Below are 27553 nucleotides of genomic sequence, written 5' to 3' on the forward strand. Positions count from 1 at the left end.
ATATTAATTAGTATTTAAAACTTTTATCAAAACATGCTTAATTAAAATATTCTCAACTTTATTAAGTCATGAAAAATAATTTCATTTGACTTTTAAAATAGTCAACCTTTTTAAATAGTCAAATCATTTCAAAACTAATTTGGGTTTAAATATAAATATATAAATACTTAAATATATTTATAAATTCTTTAAAATTACGGGGGATTACACAAGACCCCAATAGCTGCTTGTAAAAACACACCATCTCCTTCTGAATATCTTCTTGGTTCTGCAAAAAATCACCTTGCCCATTCTGCAAAACAACAATCTTGTTTCTTGCGTTTCTCACTTTTGTTTGACCAACTACATATACAACTAAAACATTTTCCATTTTGCATTCAATTTTTCTATCTCTACTTTCTCTAAGCGAGCTGTGGGAGTACCTTCAGTAATGGTAGGAGCAACAAAGCTTAAACACATACCTTTATCAGAGATACGAATAACTCCGGTGAATCCTTGCGATTTTTTCTATGCAACTTCAGCTAGAGATGGATTGCTCCTTTGAACTTCTCCATCTGGATTTACAATAAGAGGGTTTGTTACTGTTCTATTGGGGGTTTGCCTCCTTATTAACTTCTATTGCCTCATTTGAACTCCAGGTTGCTCAGTGGACGTTCCCGGAGACAGCGAGCTACTTATTGAACCGATATTTTCCTTCCTTCTCCTACCCATCTCTTAGATGGTGCACGATAACAACTCCCTTATCATACGCCTAGAGAGGTTTTTAAAAGCTTATCTTTTTACTATTAGCAACATGTATATTAATTATTCAATTTATTAACTTATATTTTATCAACTTTTGACGTAATCTTGAAATATTTTTATGCATGCAATAATGTTGAAATATAAAATTTTATTAAATAAAAAAAATTCTAGTACATTATCCACGAGTCTAAAAACTAGTTTGTGTATAACTTCAATATTGCGAAAAGAAAAAAAAAATTACTTCAAACTGTACGGACATATGATATTATGATGTGTCGAACCTATCGATATAGAAGAAGCCAAATGGGAGTTGATTCCTCTAAACGTCAAACATAAAAGCACATTAAAAGTCGAAGTGTTTTTAGGTAGTTCATGATGCATTGATGATCACAACTGTTCCCAATTCCTATGCAATGTATAACTTCCCACAGATTCGGCTAATTCATTCACAAATTTTAACTTGATTAAATTTTCCCAATTTGTCACATAAAAAGCTGACGAATTACAGTACTACATCATCATCTTCTATCACTTTGATTACCCTCTTCTACCCCATTTTACTCCAATCAGAGCTAAAGCTCAGCCAATCAAAAATTGTTTCGTTGCTCAAATTAGCTTCTGAACTACAAATATCAGTAATGGGATCTTGGAAAATCAAGTTACTGTTTTCTACTTCTAAGTGCAAATTGATGCGCAATTCTTCAGTGTTCAAGCTGTCTCAATCTCAATCTCAATATCAAGGCCGCAGCTTTTCTTCGTTGGATGTGCAATCACGATTAAAGGTAAAAGTGCATTTACATGTTTTTTTCCTTGAACAGTTGAGTACTATTCATATGTGATTTCTTGAATTTCATGAATGAATTTGTTTCATTTGTGTTTCTTAAGTAATTTTGTTTGTTCGACATAAAAATATATGCGAATTGGACTTCGTAGGAAGTAAGATAAGAGAGGCTGTTTGGTTGGCAAAAATATAGAAGTTCTACTTCCCATACAATACTGGAACTTACTTACCTAGGGGACCTAAGTAAGTAGACTTTCCATGAGTAACCAAACAGTTTTTGCAGAACAATTTCCGAGTTCCCACATTCAACTAAAGAACACCTAGTTTTGCACTGTGCAAAACTAAGGGTTTGAGCTCAATGGTAAAAATGTTAATAAAGGTTATTATTTTTAAATCAAAGTAAATCATAGGCACAAATGGGTATAAATGCTTCTAAAATTTGTATAAACTGATATGTAATATGTGTAAACTGATATGTAATATGTGTAAACTGATATGTAATATGTGTGAACTGATATGAAATGCATAAATATTGCTGAAAAAATATGTATAAATGGAAAAAAAAATGCATAAATTGATGTTAAAGTATAAACTGATATAAATATGTATAAACAGATGTGAAATATGTATATACTGATATAAGATATGTATAAAGAGAGATGAAATATGTAAAAGTGTTGAGGATAACATAGTTTCCAGTAAATTATCATATATGATGTTATTGTTATAATAGAAGTCTAGTAGTACGAGATATGATTAAAGTATAGAATTAGGAGATATAGATTATATATTATACAACTAGGAGTCTAGTTGGATATCTTAGGAGTTAGTATTTAGAAAGGTTTCCTATCCTTGTATTATAAATACAGGATTGATTAATGAGAAAAGCGGACCAATATTAAATTGGTATTGGTTGTCAGACATAAACTTAACATGGTATCAAGAGCAAGTTAAGATCTTGGGTAAAAGCTCGAAAATATTATTCCCTTGCCATCTGGGTTCTGCAAAAGACACCGGGCCGGGTTTGTTAACCGCCTCTAAAGTAGAAATTTTTTCTTCTCTTGTGAAAACCACGACTCTAATCGTTCTCCATGGCCTTATTGGAGCCCAAGAAGGTCACCTATGCGATACAACGGAAAAGAAGCCAAACAAAGGCGAATTCTCAATGTAGATTGCTGCTGAGTGGAGTTGAGCGGTATGTGGAGGGCGATCGGTTTAGGAATTTGATGTAATGTGTTGTGGCACATATGATATAATTTATGTTATAAACAAAAGAATTTAAAAACTGCCATTACCATTACGGAAGGGTGTTGAGGATAGATTATCATATATGATGTTATTGTTATAATAGAACTCTAGTAGTAGGAGATAGGATTAAAGTATAGAATTAGGAGATATAGATTATATATTATACAACTAGGAGTCTAGTTGGATATATTTTAGGAGTTAGTGTTTAGTAAGGTTTCCTAACGTTGTATAATAATATATGATTGATTAATGAGGAAAGGGGGGACCATGGTATTGGTTGTGAGACATAAACTTAACAAAAAGTTTATGAATATGGATTGCTATTCGAGTTATATATATATATATATATATATATATATATATATATATATATATATATATATATATATATATATATAGTAGTAGTAGTAGTAACTCATAAGTACTCCTGAGGTTAGTTGTTTGTTGTTCACTTGCATATCTATAATATCCATTGAACATCTTTAATAAATAATGCTCCCTCCCGTTTATTTTTAATCTATACACTTTGTCCTTTGACACTATTATCATATTTTAGTTTGATCCACTCTAACATAATTCCCTTATCTTCTCGCGAATTGTGGTTCGGAAAAAGTATATAATGGTCGGTTTTAGGCTATTTTTGGCCCATTTGGGGAAAATTGCGAATTTTGACCACAATTTGTGATTTATACATAAAGCTAAATGTAATAATGTGGGATCTTAAGATTCTTCTGAACGTATATTTCTGAAAGATTAGCTCTGTATAATCTTTACTCGTTCATAATTAAAGATATTAATGTTCAAAGTTATGCGTTGGCAAACGTGAAAATCAAACTGTGTAGATTAAAAAGAACAGTGGTAGTATAAGTTACTTGTTCAATAATTTATTGAAGTAAATTTTGTAAAAACTCAGTGAAACAATCTAATAATATAATAGGAAAAATTTCATCAAAATCAATTTCATTCAGATAATTAGACCTTGGTGTTTTGTTAATTGTTGTATTTCTTTTTCGTGGTCAAAATTCTCATGGGAGATCTTGTTAGATTTCTTTTATTGTTTCTTTTCAGAACATGAAATTTATATAATAATTTAAAAATACAAGATTGAGATATTGATAGTCTAATGTTTAAATTTGACCTCGTGAAAAAAGCAAATGGAACAGTAAAAAAAAATAAAGTATTGGTAAGTGATATGGTTAGTTGGTTACAGCCTCAAATGATGCATTTATGATTCTTTAGTTGAATAATATTGACGAAATGCATTCCTCATCATTTGTGAACTTAAAGATATTGTCGATTAAACTTTCATTTTAGGGTCATTAGAAAAGTGTAGATTAACTTGTAAGCTAATTTTTAGGTTCGTCAAATTAACCTATTGTAGCGTAGAAGTATTAATCAGAAATTGAATTTCAATCTAACTCAGAAATTCATTGATGAAATAATTTATAGAAAATTTCTAACCTTTTCCTAACATAAATACAATTGTTTATGACTCTGGCACAAAGGTTGGACGCATACAATGTTAATGTTAGTGACATCTGCTTATTACATGGTCGCTAGGTTGCAAATTTTGTTGGATCCAAGCATGTTTACGTATAAATGAGGCACACTATCATAAGTTACTTAGAAAATAATTGCGAGGGTACCTAAATAATATTTTGCTATGCGTGTAGATAATTTTGAAGGTTCTTGTTATGAATCAATATTAGTAGGAGGGGCATATTAGGTAGTACAACTAGTAGTACCTTGAGGAGAAAGATAAGTTAGTTAGTTAGAGGAGTGATTCTATAAATAAGAGAACATTAGGAAGGAATGAATAGCAATTGCGACCGCATCCGCGATATTTTACCTTACCGGCTACTATCCACCTTGAGGACAAGGTGGAAGTTGGGGCCAGGTAATGCTGTGAATGGATATTAGTAGGAATACGCATATTAGGTAGTGCAATTAGTAGTATCTTGAGGAGAAAGTTGAGTGAATTAGTTGGAGGAGCGATTATATAAATAAGAGAACATTAGGAAGGTATCAATAGGTTGTACATTGATGAAAATTTAGGGTGAGCCTTTTTTTATGCAAGTTTAGGGTGAGCCTTTAAGAGTTCAGAATCAAGCCTCTCGAAACCTTATTTTCTGCCGTTAATGATGCTTAAACTATGTTAGTTCATAATAGTTCTTCAAAGAAATAAATGTACAGATCATTTCAAGTCAATGATGGCGATGTTCTTTCCTTACTTTTGCTTCTATATGCTGTTGCATATCTACATCCTTACAAAACATTTGATTATAATTATGTTTGTGCTTTACAGAATGTTGGTTTTATTGGATTGGGAAATATGGGATCACGCATGGCTACCAACCTTCTCAAGTCAGGATTCAGAGTTTCTGTCCATGACATGTGAGTGTAGGACACGTATTTTGTTTTATTTTGTTCTGTCACGATTGTGTAAAATTTTACTTAGAACTCGGAACATTTTATTGTACACGACAATGCTACACGACAACACTATCTGAAGTTGTTGAGAGAAACCTAAATTTGTTTAACATGATCACAAATTAACTTAAACATGTCCTGCTATGATCCATTAGCTATATTATACAATTATCCTACATTTCATGTAATGTTAGACTATTTTGAGATAATTTCAAATCAAACACCAACGTGACTCATTTACCTAATTGCTGGCTCTAGTGTTACTGTCAATCCTTCTGTTTCATGTAATCAGAGAGAATTTCCTTTTGCTCTGCAGACAAGCGTCTGCACTCTGAATGTAAATTAACGTAGAGATATAATTCTGTTACTTGGATGGTTAACAATTATTTCTCTATAAGAGTGAACGTCTCATAGCAAAGTTCTGCAATGATAGTGATATATAAAATGTCTCACTAGAACCCAAAGTCATATATAAATTACTGTATTTTCTTCTTTTTTAATTTACTTAAAACACTTGTCTCTAGGAATGGAGTTGCAGCTAAGCAATTTGTGGACCGGGGAGTTCTAGTGAAGGAGACACCTATGGAAATTGCTGAAGCAAGTGATGTTGTGATTACGATGTTGCCTTCATCCACTCATGTGAGTGATTTTTGCATGTGAGCTAATATCAGAGATGTGCTCTTTCGTTTAAATTTTAATCCATTGATGATGGTAAGATCTTTTTTATTTTTACTTGTTGAAATTACCATGCTATGTGCAATTGTACCTAAGAAACTTTTGAGTGTATTTTCTTTATTTCTCTTTTCTATTGACCTTTTTGTGGTTCTTTTATGCTATTTTTATGATGGACAAATAGGACATGTTAGTAATAGGCTAAAAGGGTATTTTTGAACATAAGAGATCATGGAATTAAAACTTGTTCGTTCCGTTACAGAACGACCATTCTGTAACGGATTTTGGATTTGCCTATCCGCGAAATCTCGTTACCGAACGCCACAATAATAATCATATAATTCTCGCCGTGTTGTTCAATTCGTAACGCGAACTCGCCGTGTTAGGACGTTTTTTATCCCCGTTACATCCGTTCTTTTCAAACATTGGCCAAAAAAGTTTATGAATCAATATATAGCAGGCTGAATATGATATTCTGATAGATTTGATGAAGCACAAAACTAACTTATAAATGTTTTCTAGTGACCTGATTTAACTATATTTTTTGGCATTGACTATAAATATTTTTGCCCTTTTTTGTTCCTTTTTTCGATGTTCAGCCTTTTTCTACCTTCTTAGCCATATAGATTATGTACTTTTGATAATTTGTGGTTTATAGATCATATACTTTTGTTGTTTTTGTCTTTGAACTTCCCATCGCATTTTCACTATTTTCTTCGTCTTTTTTTTTTTTTGTTTTCAACTACAAGGTATTTGTAAAAATTCCACACTGAAGAGAAGGAAAAACAAGTGTACAAGTTCCTGCGTTAGAGAGGAAGAAGAAATAGCAAAAATATTTGCTTTGGTTTTGTTTAATTTCTAGATTTAAAATCAAATCAACCATTCCCCATTTTTGGGTTGAATTTATTTTTTGTAAATAGCGAAATTACAAAAATAGGTAAATCTGTGTTATTGGAGAAGGTGAAAACTAGGTTAAAAAGAGGAAAAAGAAAAAATAAAGTAAAACAAAATCGCAGCCTTCATGGAGGATCAACGCTAGTAAACATAGCCAACCTACCGAAGTTTGGCCAGTGGTACCTTTTGCCTCAATAATTCTTACCTAGGTAGTTTTTTGTGCCTCATTTTTTTATTAGGTAATTTTTTCACAAAAAGTACATTCTCTAATGTAGTTTCTTGCAAATTTTCTGTTTTTTTGTCTAAATTTATTATTATCTATTTTAGGTGTCATAAGTTAGAGTTAGGGTGTGTTCTCTTTATCTTAATAAAAATGTCTTATAAAAGTTCCAATCATTTCCAACACCTTATTGAAAAAGCTTCAATATGTTTTAGAAAGTTCCTATAATTTCAAATAAGGCAAGATAACTTTTTTTATATAAGTTCAAGAAAAATAAGGTGAAGCCTTATAGATTTTTTCTAATTACTCTACCTGCTATGAGATTTTGAGTTAGCTTTCTGTGTGAAGAGAGAAAATACAACCTCCGACAAACTAAAGTAGGCACCCTTAAAAGTTTGGATACTTGCGGAAAACAGTGTCAAGTGACATATCTATAGAGGAATTTAACATGACGAAATTGTGCAATTAAAAATAATCGTTCACATTAAACAAACCATAATCCTTGCATATTAAGATTAATTATATCTTTGCTGCGTAAATCGACAAACTAAGAGCGCTCCTAGATCAGTTGCATATCTAATGTTATCCACATCATAGGTGTTATGACATGGAAAAAACCCACAATTACCACCGATGACAAGGTGAGATGTGGCACTTTTCCATTACAAGGTGACATGTGGCACTTTCTTCGCCGGAGAAAAAATTCTATATTACATTCTATATAAATGCCCGAGTCAGTGGTATGATTGCAACAACTTTTGTTCTATAAACTCACTCTCACCTCCTTCTATCATTTCTTTTGTTCTGTTCATAATTGGTATGATTGCAACAACTTCTTCCTGAATTTTTTTTCTGAATTTTTCTTATGCTTTTGTGAGTTTTGTTCAGCTTCTGCTTTATTCTATCGCCAACTGATATTTTGATTTGCTATTAGTAACTGTGTGGTCAGATCTTCCTTTCAAGATTGATCATTTCCTGAATTTGTTCTGTACTCCTTGTTGTGTGATCATTTTCTGTGCTATTCTCCATCTCTTGCGATCATTTTCTGTTGTTCAAAGATTTTCTTTGATCTCTTTCGTTCAAAGATCTTTTGCGATCTATATTTTCCTCAAAGCCTACTTTGTTAGGTTCGAAACTTTCGTTCTAAGCCTACTTTGTAGGTTCCAGTTTCATAGTTTTGTGACTTTATCCTGATATTCTTAAGTCTTATGACTTTAACCTCAAATCCATAGTCTTATGACTTTAACTTCCATTTCAATGGTCTTATCACTCTAACCTTGTGTTTTTTAGTATTTTGACACGTATAGGTATAGAATTCAACTGAATTTAATGAATACCATGATGGATCTCTCTATCATTTCAGAGAAGTATGGGATCTTGGGTCACATATTGGTGAAAGGGAAGGGGTCGCCCACTTACCTACTCATAACAGTCAAAGTGAGCCTCTTCATTTCATTCTTAATTAAAGAACGAAAAATGAATCCAGTCTCCCCAAGTGGGATGAAATAGTTCCTTTTTGATTGGATCTAATGCAACAATGGATGCATCACAAAAATAGGCCCTTTTAGAAGAAGCTATGCAAGAACACATGGAATGCTTTCTACTGCAGAAGTTCATAGTCTTATGACTTGAAAATCCATTTCAAGTTCATGCTCTTTTATGTTCAATTCTAAACACTTTCGCTTTTATTGTTTGTTCAATTTGATTGTTCCTTTTTCCTTACAATTCTTCTCCGTTCCTAAATAGCTACACAATTCCATCTCATCAATTTCTGATCTGCTTCTCCTATATTTCAATGTTTTTTTAAATAATTCTTTCCACTTTCTTCCTCACCACTCTTCCTTTCTTCTTGCCACCATCGGTCCCACCTTCCTTATTCAATGTTGATAGTTCCCGTGTTTGTCGGGGTTGGTCGCTTGGTGTTTCTTTTGTGCATGTATCCTGGTGTCGAGCTATTTTTCCGCAGGACCTGCCCTACATTATCGTCACCGCAGTAGAGTTTAACCACCAAGTTCGGGATGGATTGGTGTGGGACCTCTACGCCTAGGACACCAGAATATTGAACGGCCATTGTGGTCTTTAAGTTCATTCTTGGAAATAATCTCTTGGGGTTGGTTCATTGCATGTTGATTGCTTAGTTGGAGTTATTGTTCTTGTTTTTTGGCGATTTTGTTGGTTGGTAGTCTGGTGGCTTATTGTGAAGCTGTTGGTTCACTATGTGAGTTCAGTTGTATGGAGCATCTCTCTACATTTCTGCAATCTATAATCTACAATCTGCAATATGTGGTCCTACTTATAAACTGTACCTGGTCTTCATTCTTTTTATCCTTCAAGCTTGGACTGGTATACAACCCTTCCAAGCTTGCCGGGGCATGTTTACGATATATAGTTGGGTGCAGACTTCCCAAAGTTAATTAGGGTTGATGCTATTGTTACGCTGCATATAAGGCATCTTTGACCTGGGTATATTGCTATAGTTTAGATCAGCAGCTTTGCTGTGCAGTTCAACCTGTTGTTTTTCGGCTTGTGTTGGATAACTCAGTTGCTATTCGTTTGAATTTTTATGGTCTAGCAGTTTTCTGTATTGTATGAAAACGCTTGGTAATTACCGCGTTAGATCACTAAAAGTGGCTTATGAGCCATCTAAAGAATACGAGCAGCGAAGCAGATGACATTGGGCAGCTCACTCCCTCCATTTGCTCAAGTGTGGCTATTGTACAGTTGTTTTGTACTCGTGATCTGATATCTAGTGTTGAACATCTCAACTAGTAGCCGCCTGCACAGTAGAGCAGCATATGTGCTCCACTTTATTCCATATGCTCGGTTTTGATAGCAGTTGTGTTATGGGAATATGTTCAAACTGGAATGATTTACTAGAATTCGAGTTTGATCGGGATGTTAGAGATATTGGTTAGAGAAGTCAACCATGTTGACTAAATAGTTGCTTTTAACAATATAAATATATTCCAGTTAGCTATACACTTTGCAACTCGTTCATTTTACTCAATTTGTTTGATACAGAATTGCAGGTTTTTTACTTCTTTCTCTCTCCTTGGTTAAGACATGGTTTCACAATGGAGTTTCTCCACCAAAGTCTGATTTCTAATTGTCACAAATATCTATCTAGTGGGATATGGATCAGAATGCCTTCAATTTTGAAGTTTATGAGTTCTTGAGTGTTTTAATTGCTGGCTCACCCGTTACAGTATCACAACAGGACCTCTACCTATCACTTACATACTATTTGTTTCACCTTAGTTGCCTTTGTTAAGCATTGATCATGTGGACACTCGGACACTTGTGTGAGCCAAAATCAAGCTTTTTCTAATAAACCAAATGATAAGTCTAATGCCTAGACTTGTACTTCTGTTTGATACTTCCAGCCAAAACCAAGTAACATGATAAATCATAAAAGATAAACAGTCACGACAAAGACTTAATGATCCCTTGCTTTGGATAGCTGCTTAGGCACTGTATTGTATTTATTCCCTTACTAATTTAGGATTATTTCGCCAAAATTGGATTACGATTACATAACTGTTAGGACCTTGTCGGTTATAAAAAAGCATTATGGAGTTCTTCACCTCCAATTTAGGGAGATTGAGGTGTTCCCAAATGAAAGCATCTGTATACATGATACTAAGGGGAGTAATTTCAATTTTTTTTTATACGATTATTTTCTCGGATGCTCTTTAAGACAGTACGCTTTTTCTTTTGTCCTTTTTCCCTACTTGACTGAAATATTTTGTTTTAGGTCCAATTTAGCTATATATGTGCTTACTGAGAAACTTATTCAGGTACTTATATGCTTGATACAGGTTATGGATGTTTATATGGGGCCAAATGGTTTGCTTCATAGTAGCAGTGCCCTGCAACCTTGGTTATTTATTGATTCCTCTACAATCGATCCGCTGACGTCAAGAAAAATCTCCCTGTCTGTTTCTGGTTGTGCCTTAAAGGAAAAGCTAGGTACTTCTATGTGAAATTGATCATCTTTATCAAATGTCGTTATACTAGATCTGGTGCAAATTTAAATAAGCGAGTCAATATCCAGGTCTTGGAATTATGGGTGATCTGATTCATTTCTCTTGTTATCTTCTATGGCTCCAATATCTCCCCTCTTGTGTTTTCTTCCTCAGCCCTTCATTCTCCTTTTGTTCTTCTGTCGGTAGAGGGGGTGATCTATCTTGGAATTTCAACTTTTGGAGGAAGCCGTCATGATAGGAAATTAAAGGATCCTACCAATTTGTTGAATACTCTTGTGTGTTTTTCTGTGTCAGTTCCAAGGGCAGCAGCATATTGTATACTTGTTGTTCTCTTATAGCCACTCACTATACAGTACTAACTTGCAGCCTTTCTCTTCCTCTTCCATTTGGAAGGATAAGCTTCTGGAGTAGGTGGAGGCTTTTGTGTGCAGTCGTAATTTAGGGAAACTAGATCCTGTCAGCTATAACTAGATGCCAAAACGTGAAATTGGAAGATGGAGAAACACAAAATTGTCAAAAAGCAGGAAAACCTGGAAACATCAATTAATTAATAGCTCTTTTTCGAAAAAATTGTCAAGCTTTATACTTGATATTAGAAGACGTCTCTCTGTTTTTCTGCACGATGCTCTTTAAATCAAGTCTTCTTTCGATTTGCATGGCTTAAAGGTTAAAGGCAATTGTAACATAGCACTAACTAATGTTGGTATAGCTTTGATTGATTGCACCTGTTGTGGTCTTAATTCTGCTAATTAATGTAGATTGTCAGGAGAAGCCATTTATGTTAGATGCTCCTGTTTCTGGTGGTATACTTGCTGCAGAAGCTGGATCATTGACCTTCATGGTAATTTTTTTTCTTCTAACTTATTACTGCTTCATTTGCAAGGGATGCTGTTTATTTTACAGCCTGGGTAAAGTAGCTTTTATTGGCTTTGTAATTTGTCTTCTAAATTTGGTTCTTGTTGTTCCTTGAGTTTTTCCCAGTTTCCATAGTTTGTGTATTAGGGTATGCTTTAATGGACGTCTAATTGTTTTGGAGGCTTTCCCTCATATCGTGAAATATTAACCTTTAAGTACTATTTTTTTTCCTGACATTTTTATTACTAAACTTGGCTAACACAGCTCGTTCAGCTGGCATAGTAGTGGTGGTAATGTTAATTAATTTAGATGTAATTTTGTGATAGATGTCCCATTCGAATGCCCATGGTAATAGTTGTCCTCCCGAATATCTCTTATTTTGGAAATATCCGTTCTCAAATTAGAGGTGCTATTGAGTGGTAATGGAAGCTTAGGAGAAAGCACATGTTTGCAACGGAGTTTCATTTCCATGAACAATGTAATCTATGAAGTACGGAAATGACAAGCAGTCGCGTTTCTGGGTGGAAACAGGAAGCAGTCTGGAGCGCCAGGATAGATACACGACGGAGAGGTTCTCAAAATGCCATCCTGCGTTGAGAACATCTATATTTTTTAGAAGCTTGCTAGCTGACATTTATGAGGCATTTCAATATATCGATGCACTATTGAATTGTTCAACTAACAGCCCCGAAATGCCAGAACGGAAAAGAAGGAATGGAAGTAAGTTCAGATCTAAATAAGATTGTTCTGAATTTTGCTTAAGTGGCCTTTCTCTGTTTTTGTACTCATCCTCCCCCCACCCTGCCCTGTCTTTTCTTCACCTCCTTTTTTTTTTTTTTTTTTTTTATCATTTTCATCAATTGAAGGATATGAGAAAATCTTTTAATGGGGAAGGCAAAATGGCTTTTAGAAGTTAAGTAAAACAAAATTAGGGAAATAAATGGTCAAATAGAAGGAAAAGGGTGGGGGATTACAATTTTCTAGGAGCGTGCTGAAATACCCTAGGGGGAGTATTAGATCTTCAAGAAAGTCTTAAAGATCCAATCTTTTTTCCAAGATTCTTGATTTTTCATAAAGTTTCATCAAAGTACTACAATATTATTAGTGATTGGTGAAAGAAAAGGATCCAAGATCCATAAAAACATCAAAAGTTGTAGGAGGTGCTTAGAGATAACCTAGCTATGTCCGAATTAAGTGACCTAGCTAAGGCCATGAAGGATATGAATGCACGCCTAGATGCACACCTAGATGCTATAACACTAAGTATCCACAAGAAGGATGCACAAGTAGATGCTATGGCAGACATCATCAACAAGAGACTAAACCCCAATAGTGTGTCATACATAGGCGCACACTCAGAGGAGGAAAGGGATGCAGCTGAATCACGCCCACCAAGATCCTCATATCCAGATGATAAAGGGTTAAAGCTTGAAGATTACACAGGTGAGGGCAAACCTGAAGATTTATTAGAATGGATTCGCCAACTAGAGAAGATAAGTGAGTATAGAGGTTTTGATGATCGAAAAACTTTCAAAGTTGCTGCCATAAGACTCACAAAGTATGCTGGGATTTGGCTTGAAGGCTTACATGCACAAAGAGCTAAGAAAAACAAGCCTAAGCTATGTAGTTGGGAGAAGCTAAAAGGGAAGCTCAAAGATAAGTTTTTGCCATACGATTATGAACAAAGGCAATTCATAAAGCTTACATCAATGAGCCAAGGTAGCCAAAGTGTACATGAATACACTATGGAGTTTGAAAAACTAGGTCTTATATGTGATATAGTGGAGAAAGATAAGCACAAGATAGCAAGATACATTAAAGGATTGAATAGAAGCATAGCTAAGAGGGTTGAAGTTTCTTCCTACCACACTTTTGAGGAAGTAACCAAGCTAGCTATGAAGTTTGAAGAACATGACATGGAAGAGAAACCTAAGGGAGCATACACACCTAGGTTTGATTCTAATGCAAAGGGCAAAGCAACCACTTCCTACACTAAGTGGTCCGAAACTAATAAGCCTAGTTTTCCACCTAAGGAAGACACTAACATGGAAAAGCCTAAGGTAGCCGTACCTAAGGAGAAGTTTGAGGAGCTAAGAAAGTGTTTTAAGTGTCAAGGGAGAGGACACATAGCAAGTAATTGTCCTACCAAGAAAGCTCTTACCATGAGGCAATACTTAGCTTTACAAGAGGATGAAGAGAAGTATGAATTCATCCCTGAAGAGGAGCAAAGCATGGAGGAAGGTGATAAAGAAGAGGATGCTTTTGCAGAAGATGATTCAAGGCTTCTTGGAGTCATTAGACGCACCTTACACATGGATCACACACCTAACATGGCACAAAGGGAGAATCTTTTCCATACTAGATGCAAAGTAGGTGAGTATACTTGTAATGTGATAATAGATAGTGGTTCTTGCACTAATGTTATTGCAGATCATGTGGTGTCTAAACTCAATCTAATCACAAGGGCACACCCTAAACCCTACAAATTGAGTTGGTTAGATGATAGCACTGGAATGAGAGTGAAGAAACAAGCACTTATATCATTCTCTATTGGAAGCTATAAGGATGATTTATGGTGTGATGTTTTACCTATGAGTGCATGCCATCTTCTACTTGGAAGACCATGGCAATTTGATAGGAAGGTTATTCATGAAGGGGACACTAATGAATATTCTGTATTGGTTGGTTCAAAAAGGGTTAGATTACGTCCTCTAAACCCTAATCAGGTGGCGCCTAAACAACCACCTAAGGCACCAAGTTACTTTCTAAATGCTAAGGAGTTTGAGCATGAAGTCGAAAAAGGAGGTTGTGCTTATGCTTTGGTTGTGAAGCAGGTGAATACAAGTATTATGGATGCAAAGAAGAGATTAGAAGCATTCAACAAAACTTGTGAGCAAGTGAAAGCAAAGATTGAAAAGATGAATATCCAATACAAGCCAAGAGCAAATAAGAGGCGCAAACAACCTAGGTTTAAGGTTGGTGATCTTGTTTGGATACACTTAAGGAAAGAAAGGTTTCCAAATAAAAGGAAAAACAAGCTTATGCCTCGAGCTGATGGACCATTTGAGGTTGTTGGAGTAATTGGAGATAGTGCTTACAAGATTGATTTACCAGATGAGTATAGAAGTGTAAGTGCTACTTTCAATGTGGGTGATTTATCTCCTTACTATGATGATGAGAATTTGAGGGCAAATTCTTTTGTGGAGGGGGAGAATGATATGGATGCAAAGGCTTTGGTTAACCATGAGCCTATTGACTTGACCATGGAGACTTTAGGGTTCCAAAACAAGAACAAGAACCAAGTCTTGGCTTGTGTGCTAACATGGAAGCTGGAGAAAGAGGAGTCCTACTCTGATTAGGATTACTCATGGCGTGGGGAAAGGAAGTAAAGAGGAGTCCTACTCTGATTAGGATTACTCCTAGCTTGCTACATAGAATCCTAGTAGAATTAGGATTGCTATGTTTATCTTTATTGTTTTATGTTTAAGTAGTTAAAAAGATAGAGTTGTTAAAAAGATAAACATGTGACTTGTACATGTTATCTTTAGGAGTCTAATTAGAAGTCCAAAGTAAAGTAGGAGTAGGATAATGTTATGTTTTCCTAGTTGAATTAGCTTAGCTTGTACCCTATATAAAGGGGACGAATTCCTTCAATAAATTTAGAGTTTTTAGAGTATTTTTCCTTCTTCTTTAATTGTGTGCTTGTATGCTTACAATTGAAAGCCATTAATAACTTTTCAGGAGTGATTAGTTCTTAGTGTTAAACAACTTAATTTCAGGAGTGATTTTAAGGGTGTTTAGAGTCTTTATTCAAGGTTCAGGAGTGTTCTTGAATAAATTCATATCTTGGTTCGAGTTTCTAGGTACTTGTTCGAAATCTTGGAAGTCATAAACTTGATTATTAGCTTTCAAAGTTCAATAATCATATCAATAGCACTCTTTGAAACTGCTACTACATTGGTATCAGAGCCAATCTGTAGCCGACTCTTATTCAAACGCCATTGTTAAGCTCTTTAGCGCAAAGGTATTTGTTATAAAGTCTGAGTGAAAACTCACACAAATTTTCCTTGACAATTGTGACTGAAAACTGGAATTCTGGCACCTGGGACGAGGAAGTTAGCTGCTGCCATGGAAGATCAATAATTAGCTTCAAGCAAGCAGATTGAAGCACAACCGACCTAGATTAAACAATTTGAAGAATTAATGATGTCTATGATGCAATCCTTCTCTGAGATGAATGAGAGGTTAAAGGAAGCAGAATCAAGAAGGGATATGAGGGAGGAACACCCAGATATTCAGAATCCAATTTCAATCGGGTTCAAGGGTATGTGCCTAAATTGAATTTTCCTAAATTTGATGGTAGTAATTCTAGAATGTGGATTAAAAAGTGCAATAAGTAAGTACTTTGCCTTGTGCAAAATTGTTGAGGATCAGAAGGTGGATCTTGCTTGCTTAAACATGATTGATAAAGCAGAACATTGGATGTCTAGTTACATTGTTAAAAGAAAGAATGTTCACTGGTCTGAATTTATCTTGGACTTATCTACTAGATTTAGAGATGAAGTTGGGGTCAATATTGTGGAAAAATTTAATAAAATTTCACGAAAGGGTAGCTTGGAGGAGTATGTGGATGAATTTGAAGAGTTGAGATCATTCTTATTTCTTGGATTCTTTCATTAGTGGGTTAAAATCTAACCTTAAACCCTTTGTAAGAGCTTTTAAGCCAGTAAATTATGCTAGGCTCCAGGAAGAAAATGTAGCAGCTAGTCAATTGACAATAACCAAACCCACTTTCACAACCAAGAATCACTCAAAACCTTCTTTACCACCATTGTTAACTACCCCTCCTAGTTCCTATAAAATAATTACAATACACCCAACCTACACTAAACCTTTCCAATCCAATTTTGACAGACCTTATATTAACATTTCTAGGGAGGAAAGAAGAAAGAAGCAGTTGAAAGGAGAGTGTTACTTTTGTTACAAACCTTATGAAAGGGGACATAAGTGTAACCTAAGACAAACCCAACTTTTGTTGATTGAAATTCCTGGTTCTTGGTTCTGAAGAGGAGGAAAGTGATGAGCAGGGTACCGCAGGATTGGTGGGAGGGTGAGGGGGGGATGGTGGGGTGGGGGCCGCAAGGGTGGGCAGGGTTAGGGTTAGAGGTAGAGGTAGGGGTTAGGATTAGGATTAGGGGTTTATTAGGGTTTAAAACAAAAAATTAGGATTAATGACTGACGGTGGTTAACTTCATTAGTCATTAAGGGCATTTGGGTGTTTTATCGTGAAACCGAGGGGTACCTCGTGTATTTTCAAAAGTGCGAGGAAACCTAGTGAATTTTCTGAAAATTCTTGTTGGAAAAAATTTCAACAATAAGATCTCTTTACAAGTTTCAATATACTCATTATGATAAAGCGACACATTTTTGTAATCTTGACTGCCATGATATAGCTTCCTTGCAAAAGTTATCATGTACCTAGATAGTGACTTTCGCAAATCGACATAACTTGCCATATTTGCGTCTATGTACTCTTTTAACATAAGATCTCCTTTACCAAAGAATAAGCACATTTATATGTGCAACAAAGATAAATTAAAATCTATTTTACAGCTTCCTAATGCTCTTTACCTAAATTCGAGAGGAACCTACTGACACTACTACTGAATAGGCATTGTAGCACAGTCCATATCATACATCAAACTACCAACTACAAATGCATGAGGAATTTTATTCATCTTCTATTTGTAGGACATTGTTGACAACTAAAATTAGTATAACCTGCAAGTGGAGATTACTGGCTTAGCCTTATGCACTATAAACCTCTCGAGTAGCTTCTTAATGTATCTTTTCTATGTCAGCCATAACTTATTATTTTTCTTATCGTGGGTGATTTTCAAGCTTTTAGCTGGTCGTTGATACATATTGATTAAGCATTCAAGAGCATTCGAACAAGTAAGTAAGAACAAAGAAAGAGAACATAAAAGTTTGTATCAAACCGGTTCAAACAAGTTGAACAACCACCACTTTCCACAACCAAATTACCACCAATCAAATACTAAGCTATAACAATAAGCTTCTAGCTTGAGTCTACTTTGTGATTCAATCACTAAATCAACGTTTAAGTGAAAGAATTAAGCAAAGATTTGATAAAGGTCTAAACTGACTGGAAATAACACTTAGCACACAGCTGAGTATTTTGAGCATAAAAGCTTCAATTTTCATTCAAAATGATCTGATTCCAAAAGAGTACAAAGCTAACATATTTGTTTACATTGTGTCCAAAAATCAGCTGATTTGGACAACTATAGTTACGCCAACTAAGCTAATAAAATACAAGAAACAAAAATTACAATCAGTCCAGCACACCTCCTACAAACTAGCTTAGATACCCTATTGGAAGTTACAAATCAGAAAAACTACCAATGGAATATTAAAGTACATATATTAAACTAAATATCCCCAAAAGCTTGAGCCATTTGCAGTAGGAATGATTGTTGCCCAAAAGCTTCAAAGAGAAGCTAGACTGGACGCTGGGAGCTGGGCAGCAGCTTTCCTTGGCATGAAGCACTCTTCTTTCATTTGCTATGGCTTCTTTCACCCATGTGAAGTTCACATGGCTTTATACACTTCCGTAAGTCTTCAATTCAGCTTGAGGTGGCATCCAAAAGCAGCAAAAACTTCTTCCTAAGCTTGCTTAGAACCGGATTACAATGAAGCTAAACTAGCTTAGCTCTTAAACATGATTACTTAACTTAACATGTAATTAGGCTACTAATCACTTACTAAACTTGATTACCAATACATAATGATGATTAAGGTGTCATTAGTATTAGTTAATCTTGCTTAAGTAGAGATTAACATAGATTAGCCTAATAAGTGCTTAAGTAAGGTTTTAGAAAAACCGAGCTAGTTAGGCTTAGAAATTGAACCTCCTTTACCATGTTCTCCTTTGATCATGTAGAAGAAGACCTTGGTTGCTTAAGCTAGATGCTCCTGCATCATTCTCCTCAGGTTCGAAAAGGTCTTCTTGTAACTCGAATCATCTGCAAGATATGGAGCTAAATCACCAACATTGAATGTAGCTGAGATGTTTCCCATTTCATCTGGCAATTCTATCTTGTATGCATTGTTGTTGATCTTCTCTAGCACTTTGAAAGGACCATCACTTCGTGGCATTAGCTTGTTCTTCCTCCTTGTAGGAAACCTCCTTCCTTAGATGTAACCACACTAGATCACCTGGCTTGTAAAGAACTTCTTTCCTGTGCTTGTTTGCTCGAACCTTGTATGCTTCATTCACCTTCTCTATTCTGGTTCGAATTTGCTGATGAAGTTGCTTCATCTTTTGCTTTCACTTCAGCTTCTTTGCTACTATGTGCTTCAATAGGAAATGGAAGTAAATCAATAGGACTTAAAGGATTAATCCCATAATTTACCTCAAATGGTGATGTTTAGTAGCATAAGTTGGTGATCTATTGTAAGCAAACTCAGCATGAGCTAGCTTTAGATCCCAATCCCTTTGAGACTTGTTCACAAGTGTCCTTAGCAGCATAGTTAATGTCCTGTTGGTCACCTCAGTCTGGCCATCAGTTTGAGGATGAGCAGTAGTACTAAACAGCAACTTAGTACCTAAAAGCTTCCACAAGTTCTTCCAGAAATAGCTAAGAAACTTTACATCTTTATCAGAAACAATAGACTTAGGAACTCCATGAAGTCTAATTATTTCTTTAAAGAACAAATCAGCAACATGAATAGCATCATCAGTTTTATTACAAGGAATGAAATGAGCCATTTTAGAGAATCTATCTACACCACCATGATTGCATTTTTTGCCTTTGAGTTCTAGGTAGAGCAACAATGAAATCCATGCTCACATCTTCCCATGGTTGAACTGGAACAGGTAGAGGCATGTAAAGCCCTTGATGAAAGGAACTTTTAGCCTTCTGACATATAGAACATCGAGCTAGAATAGCATGAACATCTCCTGCAAGTTTCGGCCAGATGAAGTGTTCCTGCAATACATCAACAGTTTTGTTAATGCCAAAGTGTCCTGCTAGTCCTCCTCCATGAACCTCCTTGATTAGCAAATCCCTTAATGAGCATTTAGGGATCATAGCTTGTTTTTCGAAAAAGAAAGCCATCTTGCAATGAATAAGCTCCATGAGATCCTTCTTTGCATGCTTCTAACAATAAAGAGAAATCTGGATCATCATAATACAATTCTTTAAGATGACTAAAGCCAAGTACACGAGCCTCCATAGAGAAAGCATAGAATGCCTCCTTGATAAAGCATCTGCAACAATGTTAGAAACTCCAGTTTTATATTTTGAAACAAAATCAAAGGACTGAAGGAATTCCACCCATTTTGCATGTCTTGGACTGAGCTTATGTTGTCCATTTATGTACTTCAAAGCTTGATGGTCTGAAGTAACACAAATTGAGCTGGTCTGAGATAATGAGTCCAATGAGTCAAGGCACGAACAATAGCATAGAACTCCTTATCATAAGTGCTGTAGTTGAGTCTAGATTGATTGAGCTTCTCACTGAAATAGGCTATGGACGCCCTCCTTGTTGCAAAACAGCTCCAATGCCACGCCACTTGCATCACACTCCACTTCAAACACTTTCTTGAAATCAGGTAAGGCTAGAACAGGAGCCTTACTAAGCATGTTCTTCAATTGATCAAATGCTTCTTGTGCTGCAGGAGTCCAAATAAAGGACCCTTTCTTGATACACTCAGTCAATGGCGCCAATATGGTGCTAAAGTTCTTGATAAATCTCCTGTAAAAAGAAGCTAAACCATGGAAACTTCGAACCTCAGTGATAGATTTAGGAACTGGCCATGACTTGATTGCTTCCACCTTAGATTCATCCATAGAAATGCCATTAGATGACACTATGAATCCAAGAAATGTCACACTTGAAGTAAAGAACTCACACTTCTCCATCTTTGCATACAGCTTCTTTTCCCTTAGTTTAAGGAAAACCTTCTTGAGATGCATTAGATGTTCCTGTTCACTTTGACTATATACAAGAATATCATCAAAATAAACAACAACAAAGATACCAATGAAGGGCCTGAGTACCTCGTGCATAAGTCTCATGAAAGTACTAGGAGCATTTGTCAAACCAAATGGCATCACACGCCACTCATACAAACCACTCTTAGTTTTAAAAGCTGTTTTCCATTCATCACCCTCTTTGATTCTAATCTGATGATAACCACTTCTCAAATCAATCTTCGAAAATATAGTGGAACCATGTAATCATCAAGCAAATCATCAAGTCTAGGTATTGGATACCTATACTTCACTGTTATGTTGTTAATGGCACGACAATCCACACACATCCTCATAGAACCATCCTTCTTAGGAACCAAAATGACAGGCACAGCACATGGACTAAGACTTTCTTGCACAAATCCTTTAGCTAACAATTCACTAACTTGTTTTTGCAACTCCTTAGCTTCTTCAGGATTACATCTATAAGCTGGTTTATTAGGTAAAGGGGCGCCAGGAATCAAGTAATTTGGTGTTCAATTCCTCTACTAGGGGGTAAACCACTGGAAGATCAATAGGAAAAACATCACCAAACTCCTTCACTAAAGGCTTACCATTTCGTGCACTTCATTAAGTTTCATCATTTTCATCCAATAACAACAACAAATACATAACCTTCCCCTTTTCTACAGCTTTATCAAGTTGAGGTTTAGAAAGGATTAAGGTTTTTTTGTTTTGTGTTTTAGGTGAGTGTTGTTTTTGGTTTAATGGTTCGGCCATGGTACTGGACTAAGCACAATTTTCTTCTTTATTATGCATGAAAGTGTAAGTATTAGTCCTACCATTATGCAAGGTTTCTTTATCAGATTGCCAAGGTCTACCTAAGAGTACATGACATGCATCCATAGGTAATACATCACATAAAACTTCATCTTATAAGAATCACCAAAAGAAAAGCTAATTAAAGCTTGTTTTGTTACCTCCACACAATTGCCATCATTAAGCCAATGAAGCTTATATGGTTTTGGATGTGAGAAAGTAGCATGATTGAGCTTGTCCACCATAGAAGATGAGGCGACATTGGTGCAGCTTCCTCCATCAATGATCATCGAACATATCTTCCCTCCAATCAAGCATTTGGTTTGAAAGATTTGATCCCTTTGAGAGGGGGGAATCAGTTTAATACTTTTCTATGTTACACACATGCTGTAATTAAATAGAATTATTGAATGATGTAAGGAGTTTGTTAGTAGTGGAGGAAATCTTTTCAGAGTGGTTGGAATACTGCCTGAGGAGTATAAATGAGGAGCTGAGTTCTTTTCTAAAGTCATTCAGTAAATAGAAGAGGGAAAAGTTACTTGGGAGAGCTCATAATCTTCTGGAATGAGTGTTTTTAATTGATTTACTTCCTTGGTTGATCAATACAATTATCTATCTGGTTGTTAATATTGACCCAATTACTCTGATCACCCGAGTTCATAGCACAAACTGCCCTTTAAAATATATGTGCCTGAATTCTAGCAAGTCAAAAGTGGAGAGCAGAAGCCTGTTGACTACAATCGAAATTTACTTTTAACGTATTGTGCTGAACCCTCTTACCCTTAGCCTCCTATACGTTTAATTCACACCAGAATGAAGGGAGGGCAAATGATAATTGTTGCTGGGAAAATGGAGAAGCAAAGGGTGACTCATACGAAGTTAGCTACAGATAATGGTTTTAGTAAGTATAAGTAGCAGAATAATGGAGAGAGGAAGGCATTGAGAAATATGTGAAGTCCTTTTCTAATTGGAGAGAATCAGCCTGTCAAATGCTGAATATCTTACTCACCCTACTGGGTTTATCAATGTACACCATAACACAACCTTCCCTATATTCATCTTCTTCATTTACAGTTCTTATTATCTTGTTTTCATAATCAATACACCACACTGTATCATACAAAAGTTAGCAAGAATCTGTAGAAGTTTGTAAAATGTTAAATTTGCAGCTTTAAGATTCCACTGATAACAATGCATATAGATAAGGAAAAAACTATACAAAGTAAGCAAGGATGAGGAAAGGCAATAGGTTTGAGATCTTCATCAAAGGTTTTCTGCATTGAATGATGATATTGATCACATCCGATTTCCATTTGGTCACAACTTTTAGCTGTGTCAGCAATCAGTTGGCTCTAAACTGAAGCTACAATAAACAATTATTGTTCCTGGCCCACCTAGACATTCTATAATGTCTGGATGCATAATAATCCTTTCTTCTTTTGTTCTCTGGTTGATTTCTAATTTTTTAATTATCATTTTCAGGTAGGAGGCTCTGAGGAAGCCTACCTGGCAGCAGAATCATTGTTTCTTTCCATGGGCAGAGACTCGATTTATTGTGGTGGAGCGGGAAATGGTTCAGTAGGTTCTCCTGTATAATATAAGCTCTTTGCCAATAATCTGGTCTTGAGTGCTCACTGGTTGGTGGTTGTATCTAGGAATCATTTATGAATGTTCTTAGCATGTGATTACTGATGAGTTATTCTTTAATAATTTAGTTAAAAAGTTGGCACATTGAAAAGATTAACTCTCGATACGGATGCTTCATGCCATGCCAAAGCTCATGCTTTAAATAATTAGGTGTTGAGTGGCCTAACCATACAAACAAAGATTTTAAGAGCCTTGAACTGCAGAGAAGTCCAATCCAGCCCTAACAAAACGGCATACATTATTCACTGAATTGATGAATACTTATAGTATTTCCAAGAGAAAATAGAAAAACATTTGGGAGTGAGGCTAAGGTTGCTGGGTTCTTTAGAGCATATTTGTTGGGGAGGATTTGAAGAAACTGGGTTATGTAATGTTTCCTTTTTGAGAACACCTTTCTCTTCAATGGATATTTTAGGTAGCAAAGATTTGCAACAATCTGGCTATGGCTATTAGCATGATTGGAGTGTCGGAGGCCCTTGCTGTTGGTCAGTCTTTGGGAGTTACTGCCAGTACTCTATCTAGGATATTTAACTGTTCGACTGCTCGTTGCTGGAGTAGGTAATTAGCTTATCTTGATTGCATATAATTTTTTATTAATAAACTCTTTGAGTGCTCTTTGCTGAAATAGGTATCTTGTTAATATATTTCCGTTTGCAGGGAAATAAAGTTGGGATGTTGTCAAAAGAAATAGCAATTATACCTCTTGTTTCTGCATTGTGCAGAAGTGAAAACCTTAAATTTCAGATATACATATACTACTTGATTTTTAATATTTAATTATTAAATTAGCTGTAATGATTAGAAGAATTGGCTCTTTGAATCCTTTATTCAATACTGATTCTATGACGCTTCAGATCTATGTTATGCATGGAATATTTCAGTAGGTCTGATTTGAATGTTGCCAGCTGAAGTTCTTAATTGTCTTGGCGACCCAACCTTGTCTGATTAATGAAAGAGGTGGTGTCTTGTAAGATAGATAAATTGTTCTTGAAGCCGATTGCTGTATAGTTTGGCACCTGTTTCTATTTAGCATTCATGTCTGCCATGTTCGTATTGTTAATTGTATTGACGAAATATCCCTCGAGTTAGGAATCTATCCCTTCTGTTGTTACTTGTTATTTGGGAATTCTAGATCCATATTCTTATAACTCGTGTTTGGGAAGTGAGACGTGGTTTGTTGTGAACCGAGTAATACTGCACCATGACAAGTAAAGTGTGTGAGATAGTTTGAGGGATATGTATTTAATATATAAAGGGGAAATAGGCTAATAACTATGGTTTTGTTGCAATGGGTGGAGGGAGGGGTATTATATCTTTGGAAAAGTACCATATATCTATGATGTTGGTGATTAGTACTGTAATGTTGATGACAAATGTGCCACTTTTGAGTTATATGAGAATAATTTTCTTGCCTTTGTGGTAAACTGAAGGACTTTGTGATCCAAACCTGTTTCCAGACTCACTCTTGTATCAATCACGAAAGGACCAAGCTTCAATTATGTTTGTTTGGTGGTTGATTATTGAACTTAACTCTTAGATTGTGATGATTTGAGGTTTATCATATAATCTGAATTCATGTTTTCTTGTACTTATAGTCTTAAACATATTCAAACCCAAAATTTCGAGATTCAAGTGTAAGTTGACCTAAAATTGTTGAGATATTTTCAAATTCATATGACTAACATGGCTATTTTTCAGTGATACTTATAACCCTGTGCCAGGGGTGATGGATGGAGTTCCTTCTTCAAGGGATTATCAAGGTGGTTTTGCATCTAAACTTATGGTATGTTGATGACCTTTATTTTTGAGCTTTATGTTTTCAATCCACGGTATTTGTTTTCTTAAGTATATGTTTGCCATCAAAAGTTGTTAACATTTGACAATTTGGCAGGCAAAGGACTTGGATATTGCTGCTGCTTCAGCAAATGAGGCAGCAATCAAACACCCATTGACTTGCCAAGCACAAGACATGTACTCTCTTCCTATGATGGGCTGTGTTAATTTTTGTTCTGAAAGCTTGACTGTTGTTTGTCATATGATGAAAGCAATCATTAAGCTGCTTAAGTTACAATGTGATGGACTCATGGACCTTATGTGCTGGAAGTACTTTTATGCGTTCTTAGTGAGCATGTACTATGTAATTGACCGATATTACGATGCCTTTGAATATTTTTAGTTTCCGACCTTTTTTGTTGGGGTTTCCTCACCTTTATAAACATGCTTACTCTTTCTCTTGATGAATTGTTTGTTTTTCTATCAAGACAATGGACCCCCTTTAAAAATTTGTCTTGTTTGTGACGTCTAACAATCCGAAAGGCTTTGTTTTCCCGATAAGGAAGTCAATGGAAGATAGATGGCATAGCCCCTATAAGTTGAGGGATATAAGAGTGTCCAACCCATGAGGAAACCTCAGACAATTACTCTGTGATCTGGGATTTTCGTCCACAAGGAAACTACCACTATGCCCCAACCTAAGGGTGACGAAAATCGAACCCCCAGCCTCATGATTGGGAGGTGGGAGTGCTACCATCGGGTTCCCACTTCTCTTGAAAGCTTTCGTTGATTGCATTGAATATGGTTTTCCTTTTGAGTATACTTGAAGATTTTGTGGGTCATAAACATTGTTTATTTGCGCTAACTTGGTAAATGAAATGGTAATGTGATTTAGATTTTTAAATAGACTTTTCTTAACTCTCTGCATTTTCTGTGCTCGAAGGGAAGAAATGATCAGTTGGAATTAAATTTGTTGTTTTTGCTTCAATGAAGTTGTCACTGGTACCTCTGCTACATGTCTTTCTTTTTTAATTCTTTGACTACACAAGTGCATGTTCGATTAGTCCCCGTCTTTAAGTTATTTGGAGTGTCTTTGTATACTTTTAGTATGACATTGCTATATCTGATTATGATTTCCTAGACTAAGTTGCTATCTTTTTGGAGATAAATTTCTTTTTCCTAGACAGGATCTATACCAAGAGTTATGCAGAACATATACGGGTATCTTACCTCTACATGGTGTGCTACTGCTACTAGCCTACCATCGTTAATATGAGCATTCATAGTTCAGTTGTTTATAACTTTATATCTACCTTCTAAAGCAAATTGTTTATTTTTTAGCTACCCCCCTCCATTTTGAATTACAAAGCAAGCATGCCATCATAATGTAGTTAAATTTGCATTTTGGAGAAGCAATTTGCTTTTTACTACTGATATACCTGATGCATGACACGTGCATAGATTACTTCATCAACTATCTTTATTTGCTTTCTTAGGTTGTTGCATGGTTTTACTTTACTCTTAAAGTAAAGGTTTTACATGTAACCAAAAATATGTCGATTATTGTTATGTTACTTAAAGTAGTTGAGCTGTTTAGTTTCAGTAAATTCGCAATACTTTGTAAATTTTGGTGCATTAGAGAGTCTAGTGTCATGACTTGTATTTTAGAAAAGTTTGCTTATGTTTGAATTGTAAGTGGTGTGCAAGTGTATTCCTTGTAGCGTGTAATTCTAAAGCATTTTAGGAAACTCTAGAGCATCTTTCCTTATGCTTGAGTTTCCTTAAGTTGAGGTAGATTCTAGGCTTTAATTTAGGAGGAACTTTCCTTGTTTCCTTAATGTTGGCCATGGGTTGTAGTAGTCATGGAGGGCAAGGTTTTCTTGCTTTTGTGAATTTTCCGGACTTAAAATTCATATCAATACCTGATACAACATTCTATTATAGCTGAGGTGAGAGCTTTTGTAAGTTGTTTTGCTTCCTTACTCCTAGCCTATTGTTCCGGAATACTAAGATTTATATGTCTCTCGAGTTTTCTTTCTTCAGATTCTTGCACTTGTTACATTTAGTTAGGTAGGAGATGGGCTTCTTGAGTTTTACTTATGCCTTCTCATCAATCTAACCTGGTGTCAATAGCTACAACTTTCTCGTACTTATATAAGTTTCTTTCCTTTCTCAGATTCCATAAATTGTGCAACGAGGGCAATGAAGCGAAGGATTTTTCTTGCGTGTTCCGCCATTATTATGGTGGAAAGGACGAGCAATTCCATTGAAATTGAACCTACAATCATTATAAGCTAGTGTCGACACATGTTGTATAAAAAATTATTAAGTTTGTATATGAATTGACATTAATATGTAGCTGGAATCCAAGCGTCCAAAAATAGGCTATTAACCATACGTGCCTATTTTGGATGGACGCTCGTTGTTGGTGCAGTTGTTTATGCAGTATATTGTTTTGATTTTAAAAAATATTTTTTGTATTATA

At 35.5% G+C, this 27553-nt stretch overlaps 1 protein-coding gene across 8 annotated transcripts; it reads left to right on the forward strand.

Annotated features, from left to right (window-relative positions):
- The first annotated feature begins 1051 nt into the window (after positions 1-1051).
- LOC104901234 (probable 3-hydroxyisobutyrate dehydrogenase, mitochondrial) lies at positions 1052-27553 on the forward strand. 8 transcript variants are annotated; one of them, XM_048634625.1, is made up of 11 exons: positions 1054-1526; positions 5079-5167; positions 5728-5842; positions 10787-10958; positions 11734-11816; positions 23131-23226; positions 23711-23853; positions 24994-25078; positions 25187-25266; positions 26252-26307; positions 27245-27553. In XM_048634625.1, exons 1-11 carry the CDS (start codon positions 1383-1385, stop codon positions 27364-27366), a joined length of 1185 nt encoding a protein of 394 aa, XP_048490582.1. In that variant the 5' UTR covers positions 1054-1382; the 3' UTR covers positions 27367-27553. The 8 variants fall into 8 exon arrangements, 7 of the variants coding, with proteins under 7 accessions (XP_048490586.1, XP_048490582.1, XP_048490585.1 ...); XM_048634628.2 differs by having other exon boundaries at positions 26252-26353; positions 27245-27438; XM_048634626.1 differs by having other exon boundaries at positions 1056-1526; positions 10808-10958.

The sequence above is a fragment of the Beta vulgaris genome, chromosome 8 (genome assembly GCF_026745355.1).
Source record: "Beta vulgaris subsp. vulgaris cultivar EL10 chromosome 8, EL10.2, whole genome shotgun sequence".
NCBI lineage: Eukaryota > Viridiplantae > Streptophyta > Magnoliopsida > Caryophyllales > Amaranthaceae > Beta > Beta vulgaris.

Excerpts from the sequence above, each read along its gene's own strand:
- LOC104901234 (XM_048634625.1), top strand. The coding sequence starts at position 1,383 with ATGGGATCTTGGAAAATCAAGTTACTGTTTTCTACTTCTAAGTGCAAA. Across the intron at positions 10,959-11,733 it reads TGCCTTAAAGGAAAAGCTAG|ATTGTCAGGAGAAGCCATTT; the intron begins GTACTTCTATGT and ends TAATTAATGTAG. Across the intron at positions 26,308-27,244 it reads GGGTATCTTACCTCTACATG|ATTCCATAAATTGTGCAACG; the intron begins GTGTGCTACTGC and ends TTCCTTTCTCAG.